The sequence below is a fragment of the Eschscholzia californica genome, unplaced genomic scaffold (genome assembly GCF_041429995.1).
Source record: "Eschscholzia californica isolate CP2 unplaced genomic scaffold, dmEscCali1.0.p SCAF_3, whole genome shotgun sequence".
Taxonomy (NCBI): Eukaryota; Viridiplantae; Streptophyta; class Magnoliopsida; order Ranunculales; family Papaveraceae; genus Eschscholzia; species Eschscholzia californica.
In genome coordinates, this window is record NW_028238420.1 from 61683650 (window position 1) to 61701436 (window position 17787).

The 17787-nt window shown below is 36.8% G+C and overlaps 3 protein-coding genes across 10 annotated transcripts; 2 read left to right on the plus strand and 1 right to left on the minus strand.

Moving 5' to 3' along the window:
- Window positions 1-545: 545 nt before the first annotated feature.
- Window positions 546-4015, minus strand: LOC147552886 (putative F-box protein At5g52610). Of its 7 annotated transcripts, none has more exons than XR_015237324.1 (4): window positions 3775-3944; window positions 2105-3320; window positions 1456-1704; window positions 1145-1391 (listed from the first exon to the last, which is right to left on the minus strand). XR_015237324.1 is itself a non-coding variant. In XM_086667903.1 (2 exons), the coding sequence occupies exon 1, from the start codon at window positions 3534-3536 to the stop codon at window positions 2151-2153; it is 1386 nt and encodes a 461-aa protein (XP_086524029.1). In that variant the 5' UTR covers window positions 3537-3673; the 3' UTR covers window positions 546-783; window positions 2105-2150. The 7 variants fall into 7 exon arrangements, 4 of the variants coding, with proteins under 4 accessions (XP_086524029.1, XP_086524028.1, XP_086524030.1 ...); XR_015237323.1 differs by having other exon boundaries at window positions 1456-1793; window positions 2105-3679; window positions 3775-3931; XR_015237322.1 differs by lacking the exon at window positions 3775-3944 and having other exon boundaries at window positions 2105-3673.
- A 2116-nt stretch (window positions 4016-6131) lies between these two features.
- LOC147552887 (protein IQ-DOMAIN 21-like) lies at window positions 6132-10232 on the plus strand. Of its 2 annotated transcripts, none has more exons than XM_086671322.1 (4): window positions 6132-6662; window positions 8143-8415; window positions 8538-8915; window positions 9441-10232. In XM_086671322.1, exons 1-4 carry the CDS (start codon window positions 6561-6563, stop codon window positions 10068-10070), a joined length of 1383 nt encoding a protein of 460 aa, XP_086527448.1. In that variant the 5' UTR covers window positions 6132-6560; the 3' UTR covers window positions 10071-10232. The 2 variants fall into 2 exon arrangements, with proteins under 2 accessions (XP_086527448.1, XP_086527449.1); XM_086671323.1 differs by having other exon boundaries at window positions 9474-10232.
- Window positions 10233-10670: 438 nt separating this feature from the next.
- On the plus strand, window positions 10671-17354 carry LOC147552888 (starch synthase 1, chloroplastic/amyloplastic-like). Its single transcript, XM_086667367.1, has 15 exons — window positions 10671-11366; window positions 12747-13099; window positions 13307-13384; window positions 13474-13598; window positions 13933-14014; window positions 14750-14923; window positions 15021-15102; window positions 15249-15340; window positions 15434-15496; window positions 15579-15668; window positions 16011-16135; window positions 16211-16319; window positions 16406-16461; window positions 16803-16842; window positions 16928-17354. The coding sequence occupies exons 1-15, from the start codon at window positions 11087-11089 to the stop codon at window positions 17084-17086; spliced, it is 1908 nt and encodes a 635-aa protein (XP_086523493.1). The 5' UTR covers window positions 10671-11086; the 3' UTR covers window positions 17087-17354.
- Window positions 17355-17787: the final 433 nt, after the last annotated feature.

Genomic DNA, 17787 nt, shown 5'->3' on the forward strand with positions numbered 1-17787 from the left:
CCTTGATATTCATAGCTATTACATAAGATCTTTATAAAGAGTTTTACAAAAGAGAAGTTTTAACAATTGTACTATGTGGGACTATATAACTAATAACAGTCTAGGTTTAAGACCGAAACTAAAACCAAAACCAAGATTGAATGAAGAAAACAGAAAACAAGCCAAAACATGAAAACAAAACCAAAATTGAATGAAGAAAATAGAAAAATATCGTTCTAAACATGTCGAATGAGAGAGAAGAGGGCAAAAACGGTTTTGAAAATGAGTCTAAATTCTGAAAGGGTTAATAAGTTGGTTTTACTTTCGGTTTTAAACCTAGAATGGAACTACCGCATCTTCCCAAAAGAAAAATAGATCGACTGAAACCACATACTGTTTGTTTTTGTTTCTCTCATTCAAGATTGGATCAACATAGATTGTCTTTTGAGCAGCTTTAGTGGTCTTTTCGTCTTTGTACCTAGTCTTTGAAGTTGCAAGATGTGGTCTTTGTATAAAAGGTTAGCGTGAGGTTTCAGAAGAAAAAAAAAAGTAAGACAGATAATTGATTTTTGGACTTGATCTAGATTAAAATTTTGTTTTAGACTTGAATTCTTTTTGGGTTATGGATGGACCTTAAATACTATTCCTCAGAGATCACCTTTTCTTTGAAAATGCTGCACAGGAGCACTTCCAGTGCGTCAGCGTATATGTAAATATATTGGTAATTAACACGATTGTCTTGTCTTTGTACTCCTACGTTGTTCTTTTGCTAAAAACATCTTGTTCTAACTTCATGGAATGAGCCTATCATAAAACATCAGAACGAAAACATCACCTTATATGCCACAATATTATCGTTTATTTAGAAAGCTCGATGTGGTCAAATATAGTTTCTCAACCGGAAGACATCAACCAGATACTAGCATCCCCAAAAATCTCAATTTCGCAGATTACTACCAAAAGTATTAGTAAAAACACTAATGGTCACCTCCGGTCTAATCTTGTATCAAATCACACACAGATGCATCATTCAAAAACAATAAGGATAATATAGGTGTGGGCATAATTATCCATGATCATCTTTCTAACTTCATTGCAGCCAAAACAGCCAACCAAAGAGCACCTACTAGTGAAGAAAGCGAAGCTAAAGCTATTCTACCAGACATTAGAAAGGAACTGTAAGTTTATTTGTATTGATAGTGATAATCAAAATGTCATTAATCACTTAAATAATGTGACGACGGCTATCCGATGGAAGACTATCCCTCACATCAAGCAAACATAAAAGCTAAGTAAACAACTCAATTGCATCTGTTTCGCCTACATACAGAGAGCTGGAAATTTACAAGCAGACAAATTAGTTAAATGGGCAAGGAAACAGGCACAAGAAACAATCTGGAATCATGTTCCATCTTTTATTTCCCATGTGTACTGTATGTAATAGCACTTTACATTATAAGGTTCTTTAAAAAAAACATCTCAAGACTTGATTATTGCAGTTTGGACAAACAAGCAAGTGCTGGAGATAAAAATTTAATTAATATGCCAGAACATTATAAACGAGCCTGAATGGTTCTTCTTCATCTTCCGCACCACATTACTCTACTAACCACCACCACCATCCCCTAGATTTCTGGCTATCATACATTTCCCTCCCCGTAAATCTCTATATCTGATTTCTGGCTATCATATATTTCCCTCTTCATAAGTCTCTCTATCTGATTTCTGTCCAAGTCCCAAAAATATATCTAATATTATGATTGGTGAAATCGAAATCTGAGGGTTTGTCAGATATAAGGAGAGAACACAGTAACCTGTCATGACCCACAAAATTTCGAGTAATTTTAGACAACAAACATCAGGACATGAATTATACCACTGAAAAAGCTTCATTATTCATTTTCAACAACACCCAAGCACGGAGACATTAAGTACACATCATAGTGATAAATGAAATACTAATCCATAACAACGGCGACTATAGAGATAAATAAAATACCAATCCATGGCAAACGCGATCATAGTGCTAAATAAAACACTTATCCATGACAAAGGCGACTATGGTGATAAATAAAATGCCATTGGATCACATATATATTGTAAAAACGAAAAATATGGTACCTACTTTCCGAGATAGAGTGAGGTTGATCCATCTGCTACAAAGGTGGTTGTCACGAAAGAGTTGTGTGATTGTTAAGGGGCAAAAGGCTCTCCGAGAAAGTAGCAAAGAAACTACCAGCGCATAGATGTGGAACTGAGGAGGGGATTCCACTTACTTCAAACTCAGTCCAACGACCCTTCTTCCAATTGTAACAATGAATTGACACACATTTCTTCTTCCCCACTTCTAGACCACAATGAATCTTCTCAGAGGATGTTAAGATGATCTTGTCATCTGATCCTACGAGACTATGAAACCTAACAATCTGACTCTCATCCAAATAGTAAGGCAACCTGATAATCACTTCACTCCATCTTTCGTTGTTGAACGTTCTACTAATCTCCTCCTTGTAATCATCTTCGTATATATACATCTGGAACATACATTTGTTCATTTTAATTAACACAGCTAAACTCCCATCCACTTCTAATAAATTAACATGCCCGATATAATTATCATAATATGGATGATCGTCGTAAATCATTTTGTAATGATCCCTAGGGTGATCAAGGATGAAATCAGGGATGGTGATTGATCTGAACTTCTCACTTCCTACATCAAATGCCACTATGCATATAGGACGGTGTTTAATTCTCCATGGGCCGCGCTCAAGAAGAAAAGAGCTCCAATAAATAACACCATTCACATAAACAGAATCATCTGTTATTTCGCATGGTAGAACATCATCAATCCTTCTCCATGTATTACTACAATCATAACCTTGGCGCCCCACGGTCAGAACGTAACAAACAAAAGAGCGGATGCCGTCAGATGAAACGAACTTCCACACACAGACCAATTTGTGTTCATTAGTGGCAGGATCGAAACCCAATTGGTACTTGGATGATATGTAGTTTTCTTTCAACCAATCGCGATAGCTGTCCTGTTCATCTTTTTCTTCTGCCACTAAAAAAGCTGATTCAATCCATGGTGATACTTCTCCAGTACAGATATTGCATATACGAACTGAATACGAGAATTCCGAGTCAATGAGACAAATTAAACCCTTCACAGGTCTCGTTATCTGATTGTAGAGGGACGGGGAGTCCATCTTCCTTGCTGTGTCAACCACTACTTTCATGCGGCCTTTGTCTTCAAACAACAAGTCAGCTGTAATGAAGAACTCCTTGTAAGGCCAATGGTCCATCCACAGTTCTTCCAAATAGTCCTCCTCCTCTGTCTGTGGTACAGGAACGACGAAAAATAAACGGCAAGGAGGGCGTTTTTCCGAACGGGTAAAGTGTAAATCAATGAAGTGTTGGTCATGTTGAATGAAGGAAGACCATAGCTTACAAACACTCTTGAAACGGAAAAGGGACTTCACTGGGAGTCTGGTTAGTATCTCACTTACGAACCAATCATCATTAGCAAGATCAGTAAGACTACTAAAATTCATTCTTATTAAAAGTATTAACAAAAAGCAAAATGCCCATCCAATTCAATATACTAATCAGAACTACAGGGAAAGTGAGCTACTTGTGGGGTTTTGTTGTTGAGATCAAATTTCATGCCCTTATTATATACGCAGCAATTTTCATCCTAATGTGAACAAAAATGAACCCTAAATCCGTAATTCAATACTATAAATAGTAATTGGAAAGTGAGTCAGGAGATGAAAACTAGAAGCTACGTACCACCATCAGTGACTCAGATCTGTGGAACGGCCGGAGTTGTCGAGGAGGAGGAGAACAGCGAGATCGTGAGAGAGAGAGAGAGAGAGAGAGAGAGGGGCGTATCCTTTTTTAGGTGTTCTCCGATTAGAAAGATGTCTACCCAGTAAAGAATTAGTCCATGGAGATTGACTGAGGAGGCTTCTTTAAATTTTAGGCCAAAATTTACTAATTCATTATATGAAAGGTACATTTCCACTTTCCTAAAGAGATTGGGGAATCTCTGTGTTGATGGACTTATTGGCCTTCTTCACCAATGGTACCCCTAAGAGCAAGTCCAATCCCAGCCTGTCTTAGGCCGAAAAAACCACTTTTTCACCTAAAATTATTGACCTCAGCTCAGCCTCTAAAATTCAGCTCCAACCCCAGTCTCTCTTGAGGCCGAAAATTTGAATTTGGAATTTCCCAATTTACTAATAAAATTCAATTAAAAAAACATCGATTACAACTAATAATTGATTAAAAATTTAAAACTACTTAAATACGACTAAACAACACTAGAAAAATTAATTAAAAATAACTAGAAGGGGTTTCTTGGGTCTCGTGGTGCACCGTTGAACAAAGCGTCTCGCGCCGCTAAAAGCATTTGTTGAGCATGTTCGTCGAGAGACCTAATATCAATCTTCATTAAATCCATCGCATATTGTCGGTTCGCCAACTCCGTTTGCACCCGTAGAAAATCTTGTTGCACCTTTAGGGTCTCTTGTTGAACCCGTACTGCTTCACTCAAAGTTACTGATCTTTGTTGGGAATCTTCGTCTCTTTTTTCCCAATATCCCTCACTGGGAGTTTTTGAAGCGGTAGAATGTGTGGATGGTTCGCCAACTCTTGCATTTGCTTTGGCTTGTTTACGGCCAATTGGTCTTTCTTCCGATGGATTGGTATTAGAATCTCTTTTACCGGATGTTGACTCTCCTGGCATGTCTGCCATCCACTTGTTGTGTGTCATCAAAATTTTGTAAACATGTATGAACCTAAACCCTTTACCTTGATGATTTTTTTTTATACATTTCGATAGCTCTTTGTAACTAAAATAAACAAAATATATATATAAGTATATATTATGAATGAAGTGAAAAGATAGAAAAAAGAAATTAAAAAGTTAGAAACAATTACCCGGTCATAATCGTTTTCTCCGCTTTTTGGAACTTTATTTATTATCCTCAAAGTCGATATAAAACTTTGACATTCCGAGCTTATCTCACTGAAACGATATTTACAACTTCTAAGTGTGCGTTGAAACTTTGCACTCGCATTATATTCATCCGATATTTTTTGCCAAAATACTTTATATTTTTGGCTATTTCCGACAACCGCATCAAATGTTATTTTCAAATAATAATTAGTAAGTAAAATATCTTCATCCGGCTTATACGGTTCCCGTTTAGTTATCTTTGTCGAAGACGTCCCTCCTTGCACACAAGAATCCTCACATACTTCATAATCATCAACTCCTAATTGAGCCGACGGGTAAGTAGAATTAGGGGACAACATTTCCATATAACTTTGGTTATCGAATTCGTTGATGTCTAATGGATCCATGGGTGAACAAATCAAAAGATCAAAAAAAAAATTTGAAAGAAAGAGAGATAGAAATGGAGAGGAAGTTGCAAGAGATGGAGAGAAAGAAAGTGATGATGAAGAGGGTGAGAGATGAAATGGATCCAACCCCTATTTATAGGGGTTGGATCCATTTCTAGCCGTTGGAGCAAATCCAACGGCTAGGGAGGATCCCCAAGTGACCGTTGGAGGCCCCAACGGTCACTTGGGGCCTCCATTCAGTCGCCCCTAATGTTAGGGGCGACTGAATGGCCGACCCCAGCCTCCGCTCCAAGCGGCTGGGCTTGGAGCGGGGGGCTGAGGCCAATAATTTGAATTATTGGCCTCAGCCCGGCTGGGGTTGGACTTGCTCTAAAGTGTGAAAAATCCACAAAAGAAAGTTAAGTGCATGAGACGTTTGAGAAGTGATCATCTTGCCTGATTTGGAAAATTAAACACCTTCAACAAAAAAAAAAAAAAAAAGAGTTCTAAAACTTCTTATCAATGGGAACCTTCGAATCGATGGATTATGTATGTATTGGACTGGTACATCCGATAAGTTACTTTCACAAACTTTTTGTTATCCTAATAAAGTGCAAGTTTCATTGGAAAAATATTTACAAGATTATGAAACGTTTATATTACCTCTTGAGTGTGATTTTCATTATTTATTGTTTTGTTTTGATCAAAATAAGTTTTTTTTTTTTATGATTTTCGTCATTAAAACTTCAACAACTAAAAAATCATATTAAAGGACGATAATGTTATGATCCTGTTTTCTTACCGACAAAGAAACTAAAAATGACCGCGTAGAATGTGGTTAAGGGAGAAGTTCTTAGATTTTGGAAATGGTGAGTGCACATAAATTACCCTTAATGTGAATTGGGCAAGTAGAAATGGTGAGTGCACATAAATTACCCTTAATGTGGGAGCCCTATGTTCCTCAAGCTCCAACTAGTGAATCCCCCGTGAGAAAATATAAATGCCAATATCAACGGCAATTACATTTACAAGCTAAGCCCTGACTTGTGAGTTGTGACCCTCTCTCTCTCTCTCTCTCTATAACTCTCTCTCTCTCTCTCTCTCTCTATAACTCTCTCTCTCTCTCTCTATAACTCTCTAATTCTCTCTCTATCTATCTCTCTTGTTTCACAACTCCAATTTCAACATTGTTTATTAGATGGGAAAAAACTAAAGAAAAAAAACTGAGTATGGGGAAGAAGAAGGGGAACTGGTTCACTTCCTCTGTCAAGAAAGTTTTCAAGTCCACCACTAACACCAACAACAAGAATGATTCCCATCTCAACAATAAGGTACCTAAATTAATTCTTGTCATCATGGTTCTGATCACCCTTGAGGTACAAAAAAAAAAAGATCATTTCATTTATTCAAACTTACAAATATATGTATCATCTTATTTGATGCTTGTTTCGAGTCTCCTCAAAGTAATATAATGTGGTATTGATTTCAATAATATATAGCCGAGTTCTTTTCATTTATTTCGTGTACAAGTTCTTCGCGAATATCACTATTTTAAATCAAATTTTCTCGTAAATCAACCAAAGTTAAACATAAATGTATTTTAAACAAGAAGAAACATATACCATTGTGCAATTTAAATTAAGAACCCGTCTTTCTTCAAATGAGTTTTCTTTTTTCAACAAGAGAAGCATATATTTTGAATAAAATAAGTACTATATGTGATTTTTTATTTTCGTTATTAGTTTGATGTCTTTAAATTGCATTTAATTTGGTAATTAAAACTACAGTTGGGGTTGGATGGGGACTATACGACCCTTCTAATGAATTTACTCACGAGATGCCCTAGGCTCTTCCCAACCTCACCTACACGGCTACACCTAATTGGATGGGGACTTTAGAGTGAAAACTTCAAATTTCTCCCATCAAAAGATCATCATTAACTTCACAAACTACTCATCCCACTTTTCAATTTTCTCACTTTTGAGTGTTGTGAATTTGTGGAACCAAATATTTAAATTTTCTTCGATGATCTGACGGATTTTATAGACAATTATACTGCATGGGTGGCACTATTATAATTTTGCTATAAAACTCTGCTAAGCTAGTGAGATTGTTATTTAGTCTAACTGAACTATATATAAGGTGTTTTAGTTAATAGAAAAACAAAAAATGGTGCCTTGGCAAAATTAAAAGAAAAAAGATGATGGTCCCTCAATGATCAAATGATCCAAAGTGCTAGTGAGTTAGGTCGCATTTTTCATATAATGCAACTGAAATTTCACACTCCTTGGTCCCATTGGCATGTGCACCTTTGCTACTTGACACCATTTGTCCTTGCCTTTGTTTTAGACAACCCATTTATTCTAAGTATGAGCCTACCGAACTTGTGATAGATCGAATACGGTTACCTTTATTTACGGGAACTTAGTTGAATTCATTTGAAGGTGTCACATCAAGAGCAAAAAGTTTTCCTTTAAAAAGGTATACCTTCTTTTATATGTGAAGGTCTACTATTGATGATGTGCAAGAAGTGTTGAGTAATAACACTATTACATCTAAGGACTCTTTAATTTTCAATCAATGTTAAATTGACATATTTTCATGTTTAACATTTTATATAGATGCATATTTTGAAATCTTAAAAATTGAAAGAAAACAATAGGAAGACCAAGTGTTAAGTCACATCAACTCATATACAATTTGCAATTTTGTATGTGCGCCTGTTAAATCACGTACAAACTCTCAAGTGTTTAGCTAATTTGTTTTGAAGTTGTTCCCAACAAGAAATATAATCGAATGATCTGATTATAGATAGAAAGCATACGACCCTCCTCACAAGACGCGCCTGAAATATCTTTTGAGCATTTTCCCGCGTTGGATACTTCTCCCGAGGCGACCATAGATGAGGAAAACACAAGTAAGTCAAGTCATGTTATAGCTGCAGCTGTGGTTGCAGCAGAAGCTGCAGTTGTAGCTGCTCATGCAGCTACTAGATCAGCTGGTACAGGAGGTAAAATTAGAAGACATTACTCAAAGTGGGAAATGGCTGCTATCTGCATTCAGTCTTATTATAGAGGTTATTTGGTAAGTAATCTCTCTTTCAAGCCTTAAAAATCCAATCTGGGGGCAAGAAGATGCAGTGTTAGTCGAGTGTAAGAATAGAATGGCTCCTCTACTAAACTTATTCATAACCAACTATCTTGCAGGCTAGAAGAGCATTGAGGGCATTGAAAGGTCTTGTGAAGCTTCAAGCACTTGTAAGGGGTCATAACGTGCGTAAACAAGCTCAAGTTACCATGCGATGTATGCAAGCATTAGTACGCACCCAAGCAAGAATCAAAGCTATTCGCTTCGAAAAACAATTTCGGTTAAAACAAGAAGAAAAAGAAATACAAGAACAACGAAAACGAGACAAAGAGGAGGAAGAAAATGACGAAAGAAATCAGGCTTTAATGGAGAGATGGATTAATGGGAGAAAACAAAGCACTTTTTCTTTTAACACAAACAAGAAGGAGAACAACTCACAAGAGAAACATGATTTTTCCATGATCAAACAAGAGAGAGCTCTTGCTTATGCTTACAAGGTTAGTCCCTCCCCTAATTCATGTTTTATTGATTTTTCGTGGAATAGATCTCGTCTTGAATTTGATTTTTTTTCTTAAATGTAGTTAGGTCTTCAAAGCAAGTATATATTTGTTAAATTCATACTTGTCTTAAAAGATCGTAACTCTACTACGATATAAAAGCACTCTCACAGTACTAACAAGTAAATATGCATACATGAATATCAACTGAAAACGTTAGGTAAGTTTTGAGGCCAATACCGAAATTGCCAAGGACCAAACCCTAAAAATAATGATACAACAGAAATTATATAGGCTTCTTAGCTTTGTCTAGAGGTGGTCCATGTTCGTACCCAAGTAAGCTATCCTATGGAACGTAGGCTCCATATTACGAAACATGACCTCCGAGTTAGAGGTGCATATATAATTATCCCTGGTAATGGTGCCTATAAAAAATTTCTGAAATACATTTTGTTTTTCTTAGATCACTGGTATCAACCCATTTTTCTGATTTTATATGTTGGTTGTATATGGTTCTAACAATAGCATCATATTTTGGATTCGGTTCCAAACGGGAAGACGCCTGGTTTATATGAAACTACTAAAAGACAACCGAGATGGAACATGTTGGATCGTTGGATGGAATCACAACCGTGGAATGATCAATGCACGGAACAACAGGAGAGCTCATACACCACCATTACAAACACAGATGATACGTCGGAACAGACAGTGGAAATGGATAAAGTATCGCCATGTGAAAGACTCGGCCCAATCAACTTGGCCCAACTCAGTAGAAACTCAGATGACTCAGTCGAGAGAAAGACTTGGAAGCATCATAGAAATAAAAGGAGTGGAATGGAAAATGTCATTCCAAGTTACATGGCACCAACCCAATCTGCAAAAGCGAAGGCAAAACCACAACATTCGGACACTTCTTCTTCAACAAGGAGGATGTTTGTTAACAAGTCGTCGGGGACAAGTTCGAGTATAGGAGGAGAAATAGGCACGAACGTGGACCAGAACCAGAACGAGGTTGTGGTTCCAATTAGGAGCCCAAGCCTAAGAAGTATAGGAATGCAGATGGGGAGGTTGAGCGGATACAGCCCTGATTCAAGTGGAGAAGATTATGGCAGGACAACTCCATTAATCTTGGCTCATGGAAGGAGGAAATGATTTTCAATATTGACACATATCAAATCTATTTATCATCATTCTGTTCTCATTGTGTTGCTTATTTATTGATAAATAATCCAGTGTATTCATTTTCGTAATGTTGTAAATTAATCAATTTTAATTTTATTTTGATTACTACATAAAAGTGGAGATCTCGAATCATGGGTATGTTTATGTTTACTTTAATTATCAAGTCAAACTAGAAATTTGGAAATCTATATACTATAACGAGTTTGTATTTCGGCAAACAATTATTTTATCCGTTTTATGAAACTAAATCAACGTATTATGTACTCTATAAAATGATTTAACAAAATATATTGCAACTATAGTAGTTCCATTTGAAACTCTTATTGATTAACAGCGAAGTCCCAAACTGATTATTCAAATATCACGACCAATTTACACAGACAAAAAAACGAGATAATCACAAGCTAAATATAAAGCATGACAAGAACGTTTTTTTTTTCAAGAGTTACACACTTAGAAAGTCTTAGTTTTTCTAATTTTTTGAATTGACTCGACCGCGACTTACTTGTTTAGAGTTGCCTGACTCTTACTTGTTTTATATAGAACGCAATAGCCATGTCAAGTCATTTTAGATAACATAACCCATAAATGTTTTACGTCTGACTCATATAGACAAAAAATAAATCAAACACGAGGCTTCAGACAGATCGGAGTACCGGAAGCACAAGTTCATATGAAAAAACAAATATTGATCTCAATCAGTTGGAGTCGTGGACCAATGCTCCATATTTTGGTGTGGGGATCCAAATCAAGGATGCCCATATATCCAGAGGAGTGAGTTCTCGTGAACACCAAAGACTTAGCTCTCCACCGGCTAGGTAGGCTACCAAAGGTGGAGCCAACCAAATTTCTATCCACCCGCCTCGAAAATCTTAACTGCCCCTTTTCCCTCGAAATAATATCTACTACTACTAGTATATCATTTCTCTCTCTCTCTCTCTCTCTCTTGATCAGAATTTAGGGGTTGGTGGGTTTCTTTCACTCTCATGGAAGCTTTGCAAATCACTTGCAGCAGTACTATCATCTGTAAATCATCTCCAACTTCATCAAAATCTTTACTCGGAACTAAGGGTTTGGGTTCATTTAGAAATCATAGATGTAGTGGTGGGTTTTTATCATTGAGGAAAAGTTCAATTTTAGAGAGAGAAACTGTTGGATTTCGTTGTTATCAAGATGGGTTTTCAATTGTTGAAGAAGAAAATGTGATTTTTAATAAAGGAAAGAAAAATCATGTATCTGGGGTTCAGTTGTTAGTTTCTGATAATGGTTAGTTTCCTTCCCCAATTCATTCTCATTTTTGTTTTAATATTGGTTTTATATCACTCTCTTTTGAATTACTACTGGTTGGGGAGTTCTTTATCTTTTTTGGTTATTGGTGTTAATTATGTTTCCTTTTTAGGTTCTTGTAAAAGTTGCTTTTTAGATTAAATGGGGGAACCCCCATTACTACCAAAAGTCGAAACTCGAAATACTGATAGTAAAACTAAAGAGTGATCCCGAGTAGTGATTTTTGATATGGGAATTTGTTCATTTAAAACTTGGAATCTTGAATTGCTTCAAACTGGAAGTGTTCTATTTAGAAGCAAAGGATGTGTAGTCATGAAGTAGGTTTTGATTAGAAAATCTTGACAATGATGTTTGTGTAGAAGAAAGTGATCTAGGGTATTTGAAAGCAATGTCAATGAAGTGATTGTGACTCCAACATCTAAGAATTTTAGGACTAGTGTGAATATAAAGGCAGTTTAAAAAAAAAATTGGATCTTCGAAATCGCCCAAGTGATGTTTTTTCTGTTTAATTTGCTATTTATTTTTTGGTTGTTTCATTAGTTAACTATCTTCTTGTAGTACCACCTCGGAATTGTTGGAGGGTTTCTTATGTGCCGAGTCAACAAACTCATGAATATAATTTTTGAGAAACCTGAGCTAAATCAATATAACTATTATAGATAGTTTATGATATTAGTAAGGTTCCCTTGGGATTATTGGTGATCTAGAACATGTTCAGTTTGTTTTATTGTTCTTAGGTTGTTATCCCTCTCAGTAGTTGCATTACCAACCTATGATATGGAACCCACTCAGAAATAAACATCGAAACTCATGTGTACAAGTCTTATTGTACTTATTTAGAAATATCCCTTGATCACAGTTCCTACAGCGTTGTCAATGAAGTGCTTGAACATAACACCCATATTTTCTGTTGACTTAGTTTCTCTTATTTCCTACTTGTATGCCAATTGGTCTAGTCAATATTCTTTTTTATTGTGATTTTTGTGAAAACGGCCCCTAACGGAAAAAGGATACTCTAGTAACCAATTATTGAATATTTAGGACCTCTCCACTTATTGCTGGTTTTGAGTTGGATTTCCACAAATTTATTTGGTCTCGGAAATAAGGCCACAGATATTAGCGCCAAAGGTTACACATGCTCCATGTCACCCAACAAAAAGACAATCTCGGGCTAAAAAAACACCACATGTGAGGGGCGCCTGATAATACTCCCACTGTCCCACACCGAGAAAGGGTACTTTGATAACCAGAATAGAATATCTAGGGCCTCTCACTCATGGCCACGATTTTGAGTTGGATGTCCACAAATTTATTAACTTTCTGATAGGAAGTACAAATTTACAATATCTTGGGATGCAGGTGACGAGGAAGTTGCTGACTCTATCAATGATGCCGGCAGTGAAACCGGTGAAGCTGTTGAAGACGGGATGAAATCTAAAGCCGCAGTGACCCATAGCATTGTTTTTGTTTCTTCAGAGGCAGCACCATATTCGAAAACAGGAGGCTTAGGAGATGTTTGTGGTTCGTTACCTATCGCATTTGCTGCCCGTGGGCATCGTGTGATGGTAATCTCTCCAAGATATGTGAGTGGCAGTCCTTCTGACAAGGTGTATGCTAACGCCATTGATGTCCAATGCCGCATCAAGATCCCGTGCTTCGGAGCCGAGCATGAGGTTGCATTCTTCCATGAGTATAGGGCTGGTGTTGACTGGGTATGAAAATCTTAATATCCACTATCCTACCATATAGTATTCCTATTTCATACTTATATATAAGTTTTGACTAACCAAGTCGAGAATAATGGATCAAGTTGTCTGAACAGAGATTACTCTTGAATTAAAGTTTATTGCTCTATTAATATCCTGTAGCGCCGGGCATTGATTAGATTATCAAGAAAGTGAACTCTTTTTTCATCACAGGTTTTTGTAGATCACCCTTCTTACCACAGACCTGGAAATCCATACGGTGATAAATATGGTGCTTATGGTGATAATCAGGTACTCATCATGACCAATATGTTTGAAATTAATTGAACTAGGTGTTTGTAATCGTCAGTATAATAATGTTCAACATATTTGAGTAACAGTTCAGGTTTGCGCTACTGAGCTATGCAGCATGTGAGGCTCCATTAGTACTTCCACTAGGAGGGTTTACATATGGCGAGAAGTGTCTGTTCCTTGTTAATGACTGGCACGCAAGTCTTGTACCAGTGTATGTGATGCCCTTTCCTTTTCTTCTCTTGTTATCTCGGGGATTTCTTTTTTAATTAGTATGTAACTTCCAAGATATATGTTTAATGCTTAAATTTTGAAACTGTAATTCCAGTATCAGCTGATTTAGGTGTTCATTTTAGTTGATTGGTTCTCTATTGCTTGTTGGACACCAAAATCACACTATTATCTATTTTTTCTTCGAAGTTACAATGGCTATCAACTGTTATCGTAAATTTTACTAGGTAACTTCTAGTTAAGTTGGATGGACAGTTTGTGTTAGACTGGTAGCACGTGGAGTATAGATCATCTCTAATACATGTAAATCGTTACAGTCTTTTGGCAGCCAAGTATCGCCCTCATGGAGTTTATAACGCTGCTCGCTCTATTCTTGCTATACATAACCTTGCACATCAGGTAGATACCTTTAAATTATATCTTGTCTTGGATTTGTTTCACAGTGTACAAAAAATTTAAAACGTGAAAAAAAAAACAGGAAACCTTTGTAGGAACTTCAGTGTAAAGACTTAAAACACTTTAGGCGCCTTGAAGTCCTCAGAGTCAAACCACATAGTACAACTGTTTAATCGAACCCTCGAATTTTGTTTCGGGACTCGGCTCGAGATCACCTTTTCACCCCTTTCTTCTCCCTTTGTTTCTTCTTTGTCTTTTCTTTTTTCATTTTTGTATTTGGAACTTTGGAATTGGTGTGCAAGTGTCTTTTCCCGTATAAGAGATATTATATAATGTATGTGTATATATTTAACCAAAGAAGGGCATGACTGAGTTTGCGAATTGATCGTCAAGTCGCTTGGCTGGCTTGTGACTTTGTATGGTAAAGAAACTAGTACCCATATTTGTATATGCTGGCATCCAGCTCGATGCTTCAAGATTGTACTGTCACGAAACAAAAGAAAATGCTAAAAATGAAAAGTAAATGAGTTTCTTGATAGAGATAGGATGAAATTTTCGCATATAAGTCCACTGGAAGGAGCCAACTGAATGTAGGTTCAGCCTTGTACATGCACTACAAGCATTTTGTACCTTATAGACTATGTTTATATGGCTAATAAATTAAGTCGCACAAAGCGCACAATGTGGCAATATCATCGGGCAAGTTTACTTTCTAAATGCTAAGTGTTGTTTCACAAGGGTGTGGAGCCTGCGTCGACTTACAAAAACTTCGGACTGCCGGATGAATGGTATGGCGCTTTGGGATGGGTATTTCCCACCTGGGCAAGGACACATGCTCTGGACACAGGGGAAGCCATCAATATGATGAAGGGAGCAATCGTGACAGCTGACCGGATTTTGACAGTTAGCAAGGTAATACACTTTTTTCTTGGACAAATGTCATCTAGCAAAGGCTGCCACGTATTTCTGTTGAACATTATCTTGTTTCAAACTCTACTTCTCGTGGCAGGGTTATGCTTGGGAAATTACAACTGTTGAAGGTGGATATGGTCTCAACGACCTCTTAGGCAGTCGGAAAAGTGTCTTGGATGGTATGTATATTTAAATATATTAATTATATATGGAGCATCCCCTTTTTGTTTGGAAAATTACTTATGAATTTATGGGATGAGTCGGGCGTCTCGAGATAAATTTGACATTAGTCTTTTTTCCTTTTACTTTTTTTTTCTACAACCAGGAATCACAAATGGGATTGATGTTTCTGACTGGGATCCAGCTTCAGATAAACATCTTCCCTACCACTACTCACTTGATGATGTCTCTGGGAAGGTAAATTATACTCAATGTGTCCGTCTTCTTTATATCATCCAAGCATCAATTAAAAATGTAATGCTTCCTTACCCTTATGACCATGATACACAGTTAGAATGCAAGAAAGCTTTACAGGAGGAACTAGGTCTGCCTATCAGACCTGATTGTCCGTTGGTAAGTTGAAAAACGCCTTCTAGGTAAATTTGAAATAAGCCAACCATATATATGTTTGTTATTGATTTGATATCATTTCTAGATTGGATTTATCGGGAGATTGGACTATCAGAAGGGTATAGATCTGCTTGAAGCAGCAATGCCGGAGCTTCTACAAGATGATGTCCAGTTTGTAAGCTTCGTCTTTTGCTCATTATCATAAAAGAATCTGTAATGTACAGACGGGCATCTCGTCATACAGCCCTCTCACGTGAACAGGTTACCCGAAGGTTGTGGCCGATTCAACTCGCGGCCATGCATCTAACGTGGGAGGGGTGTAAGTACAGAAGGATTGGATATAACTGTTCTGTTTTATCATCTATCTGTCGGATGTTACTTGCCAAAAAGAAATTAGTAGGCATTTGAATGCAAATGAGCCAATAATTTGGTTAAGTAGTTAAACTCTCATAATTAATGTGCCATTTCTTATCCTTCACTTGGACATTACTAATTATAATGACTCATTCTCTTTAAGGTTATGCTTGGCTCGGGAAATGCACGCATGGAGGATTGGATGAGAGCAACAGAATCTGCTTATAAAGACAAGTTCCGGGGTTGGGTAGGCTTTAACATTCCAATTTCTCACAGGATTACTGCAGGGTAAGTATCTAGTTGAGCTTAGAATCACATATTTCCGACAAAAACTATGCACATTTAACGTATTATATTGTGCAGATGTGACATATTATTGATGCCATCGAGATTTGAACCGTGTGGTCTAAACCAGCTTTATGCTATGAGATATGGTACTATTCCCGTAGTGCATTGCACTGGAGGATTAAGAGTGAGTTCGAGAAACTTCAATGGGTTTATATTTATATAAGCATCTATTGAAATTGTTTTTTTAATCTGGCATATCACCTTTGGCAGGACACAGTGGAGACATTCGACCCTTTCGCTCAAGCGGGAAGCGGTCAGGGAACTGGGTAAATTTTCTTTCGGCCCTCGTTTATCGAGTCAAATTCCAATCTAATTGGTAATGCTTACAATACTCAAACACTTAGTATAGAGGAAGCTTACATGAATATGTTCGTTCTCCTATCATCTGAAATGATATAAAAAGGTACCTTTAAAAGACACAGTTCGAGAGTAAGGGTTTAAACCCGACTTGTATGATAACATGCCAGTTTAGTTGTTTACTTAAGGTCGGTCGACAAGACAAAGTCATAGGTTCCCAATAGTTGGAATTATAAACCATTTCTACCTATTTTAGTAAAATTGTCAACAAACTAATCTCACAAGAAATATGTTGTTGATTGTTCAACAGATGGACGTTTTCTCCATTGTCAAAGGACGCTATGTTGGGAGTAAGTTCTTCTCGGTTAATTTGTTGTTCGTAAGAATAAGTTTTTGTTTGAAGTACTGAAGTGTACCCTTTCTCTTGTTTGAAAGGTGTTGAGAACTGCAATTGGAACATATAGAGAACACAAATCATCTTGGAAGGGATTGATGAAAAGAGGAATGGAACAGGACTACACCTGGGACAAAGCCGCAGCTCAATACGAACAAGTCTTCCAGTGGGCTTTCTTGGATCCGCCTTACGTTAAATGAGATACTCACTACTACCACTAGAGAAATCTCCATTCTTATCGTTTGGTCTATTAGACGTCTTCATAGATACGTTAGTCGGGACATATTTAGTCATATGTAGAGAAGATTTTGTTGGAAAAAAGTGGAGAATTTGAAATAATAAAAGCTCAAATTAGCTAATTTTATCTTCGGAAGCCTTCATCCATGTACCTATTCTACAAAAAATGTCTGTTGCAGGATATGTTATCAGTAGAGAGCTTAGCTAATAAATTCAGAATGATTTCAGGGTCTATTTTTATTTGTCATTTTTTCAGATGGTTTTTTCTTGATTCAACTATCATAAGTTATCAGTAGAGAGCTAAGAATTCAGAATTCTCAAGACCCAAAACTTGATGTGTTGAAAACTCATAATTGGAACACAAGGGAGAGGAAGAAGAGGGAGAGAGAAAAAGACCTTGAAAATTCTATGGAGTTCATGTTGGGGTCCCTCCTTATAATAAAAGGACTCCTAGTTGGAATAGGATTTCTCTTATTCCTTGTTTGGGGAAAAAATAGAAGTTTCTATTTTTTCAAGCCTAAAAATGAATTCCTATTTCTTTTGGTAAACCTCCCTATTTATCATTATAAAAGGGAATGAAAGGGAAGAGATTATACACAACAACTTCCAGAACAAAGAGAAGTTAGAGAAAGAGTGATGTAGATTGTTGCGGAAGCGTAAAAGT

Bases quoted from the DNA above. Each gene is read 5' to 3' on its own strand.
- LOC147552886 (XM_086667903.1), bottom strand. From the start codon at position 3,536: ATGAATTTTAGTAGTCTTACTGATCTTGCTAATGATGATTGGTTCGTA.
- LOC147552887 (XM_086671322.1), top strand. From the start codon at position 6,561: ATGGGGAAGAAGAAGGGGAACTGGTTCACTTCCTCTGTCAAGAAAGTT. The intron at 6,663-8,142 runs GTACCTAAATTA...ATCTGATTATAG, and splicing joins ATTCCCATCTCAACAATAAG to ATAGAAAGCATACGACCCTC. The intron at 8,416-8,537 runs GTAAGTAATCTC...ACTATCTTGCAG, and splicing joins CTTATTATAGAGGTTATTTG to GCTAGAAGAGCATTGAGGGC.
- LOC147552888 (XM_086667367.1), top strand. From the start codon at position 11,087: ATGGAAGCTTTGCAAATCACTTGCAGCAGTACTATCATCTGTAAATCA. The intron at 13,385-13,473 runs GTACTCATCATG...TTTGAGTAACAG, and splicing joins GTGCTTATGGTGATAATCAG to TTCAGGTTTGCGCTACTGAG. The intron at 14,924-15,020 runs GTAATACACTTT...TTCTCGTGGCAG, and splicing joins GGATTTTGACAGTTAGCAAG to GGTTATGCTTGGGAAATTAC.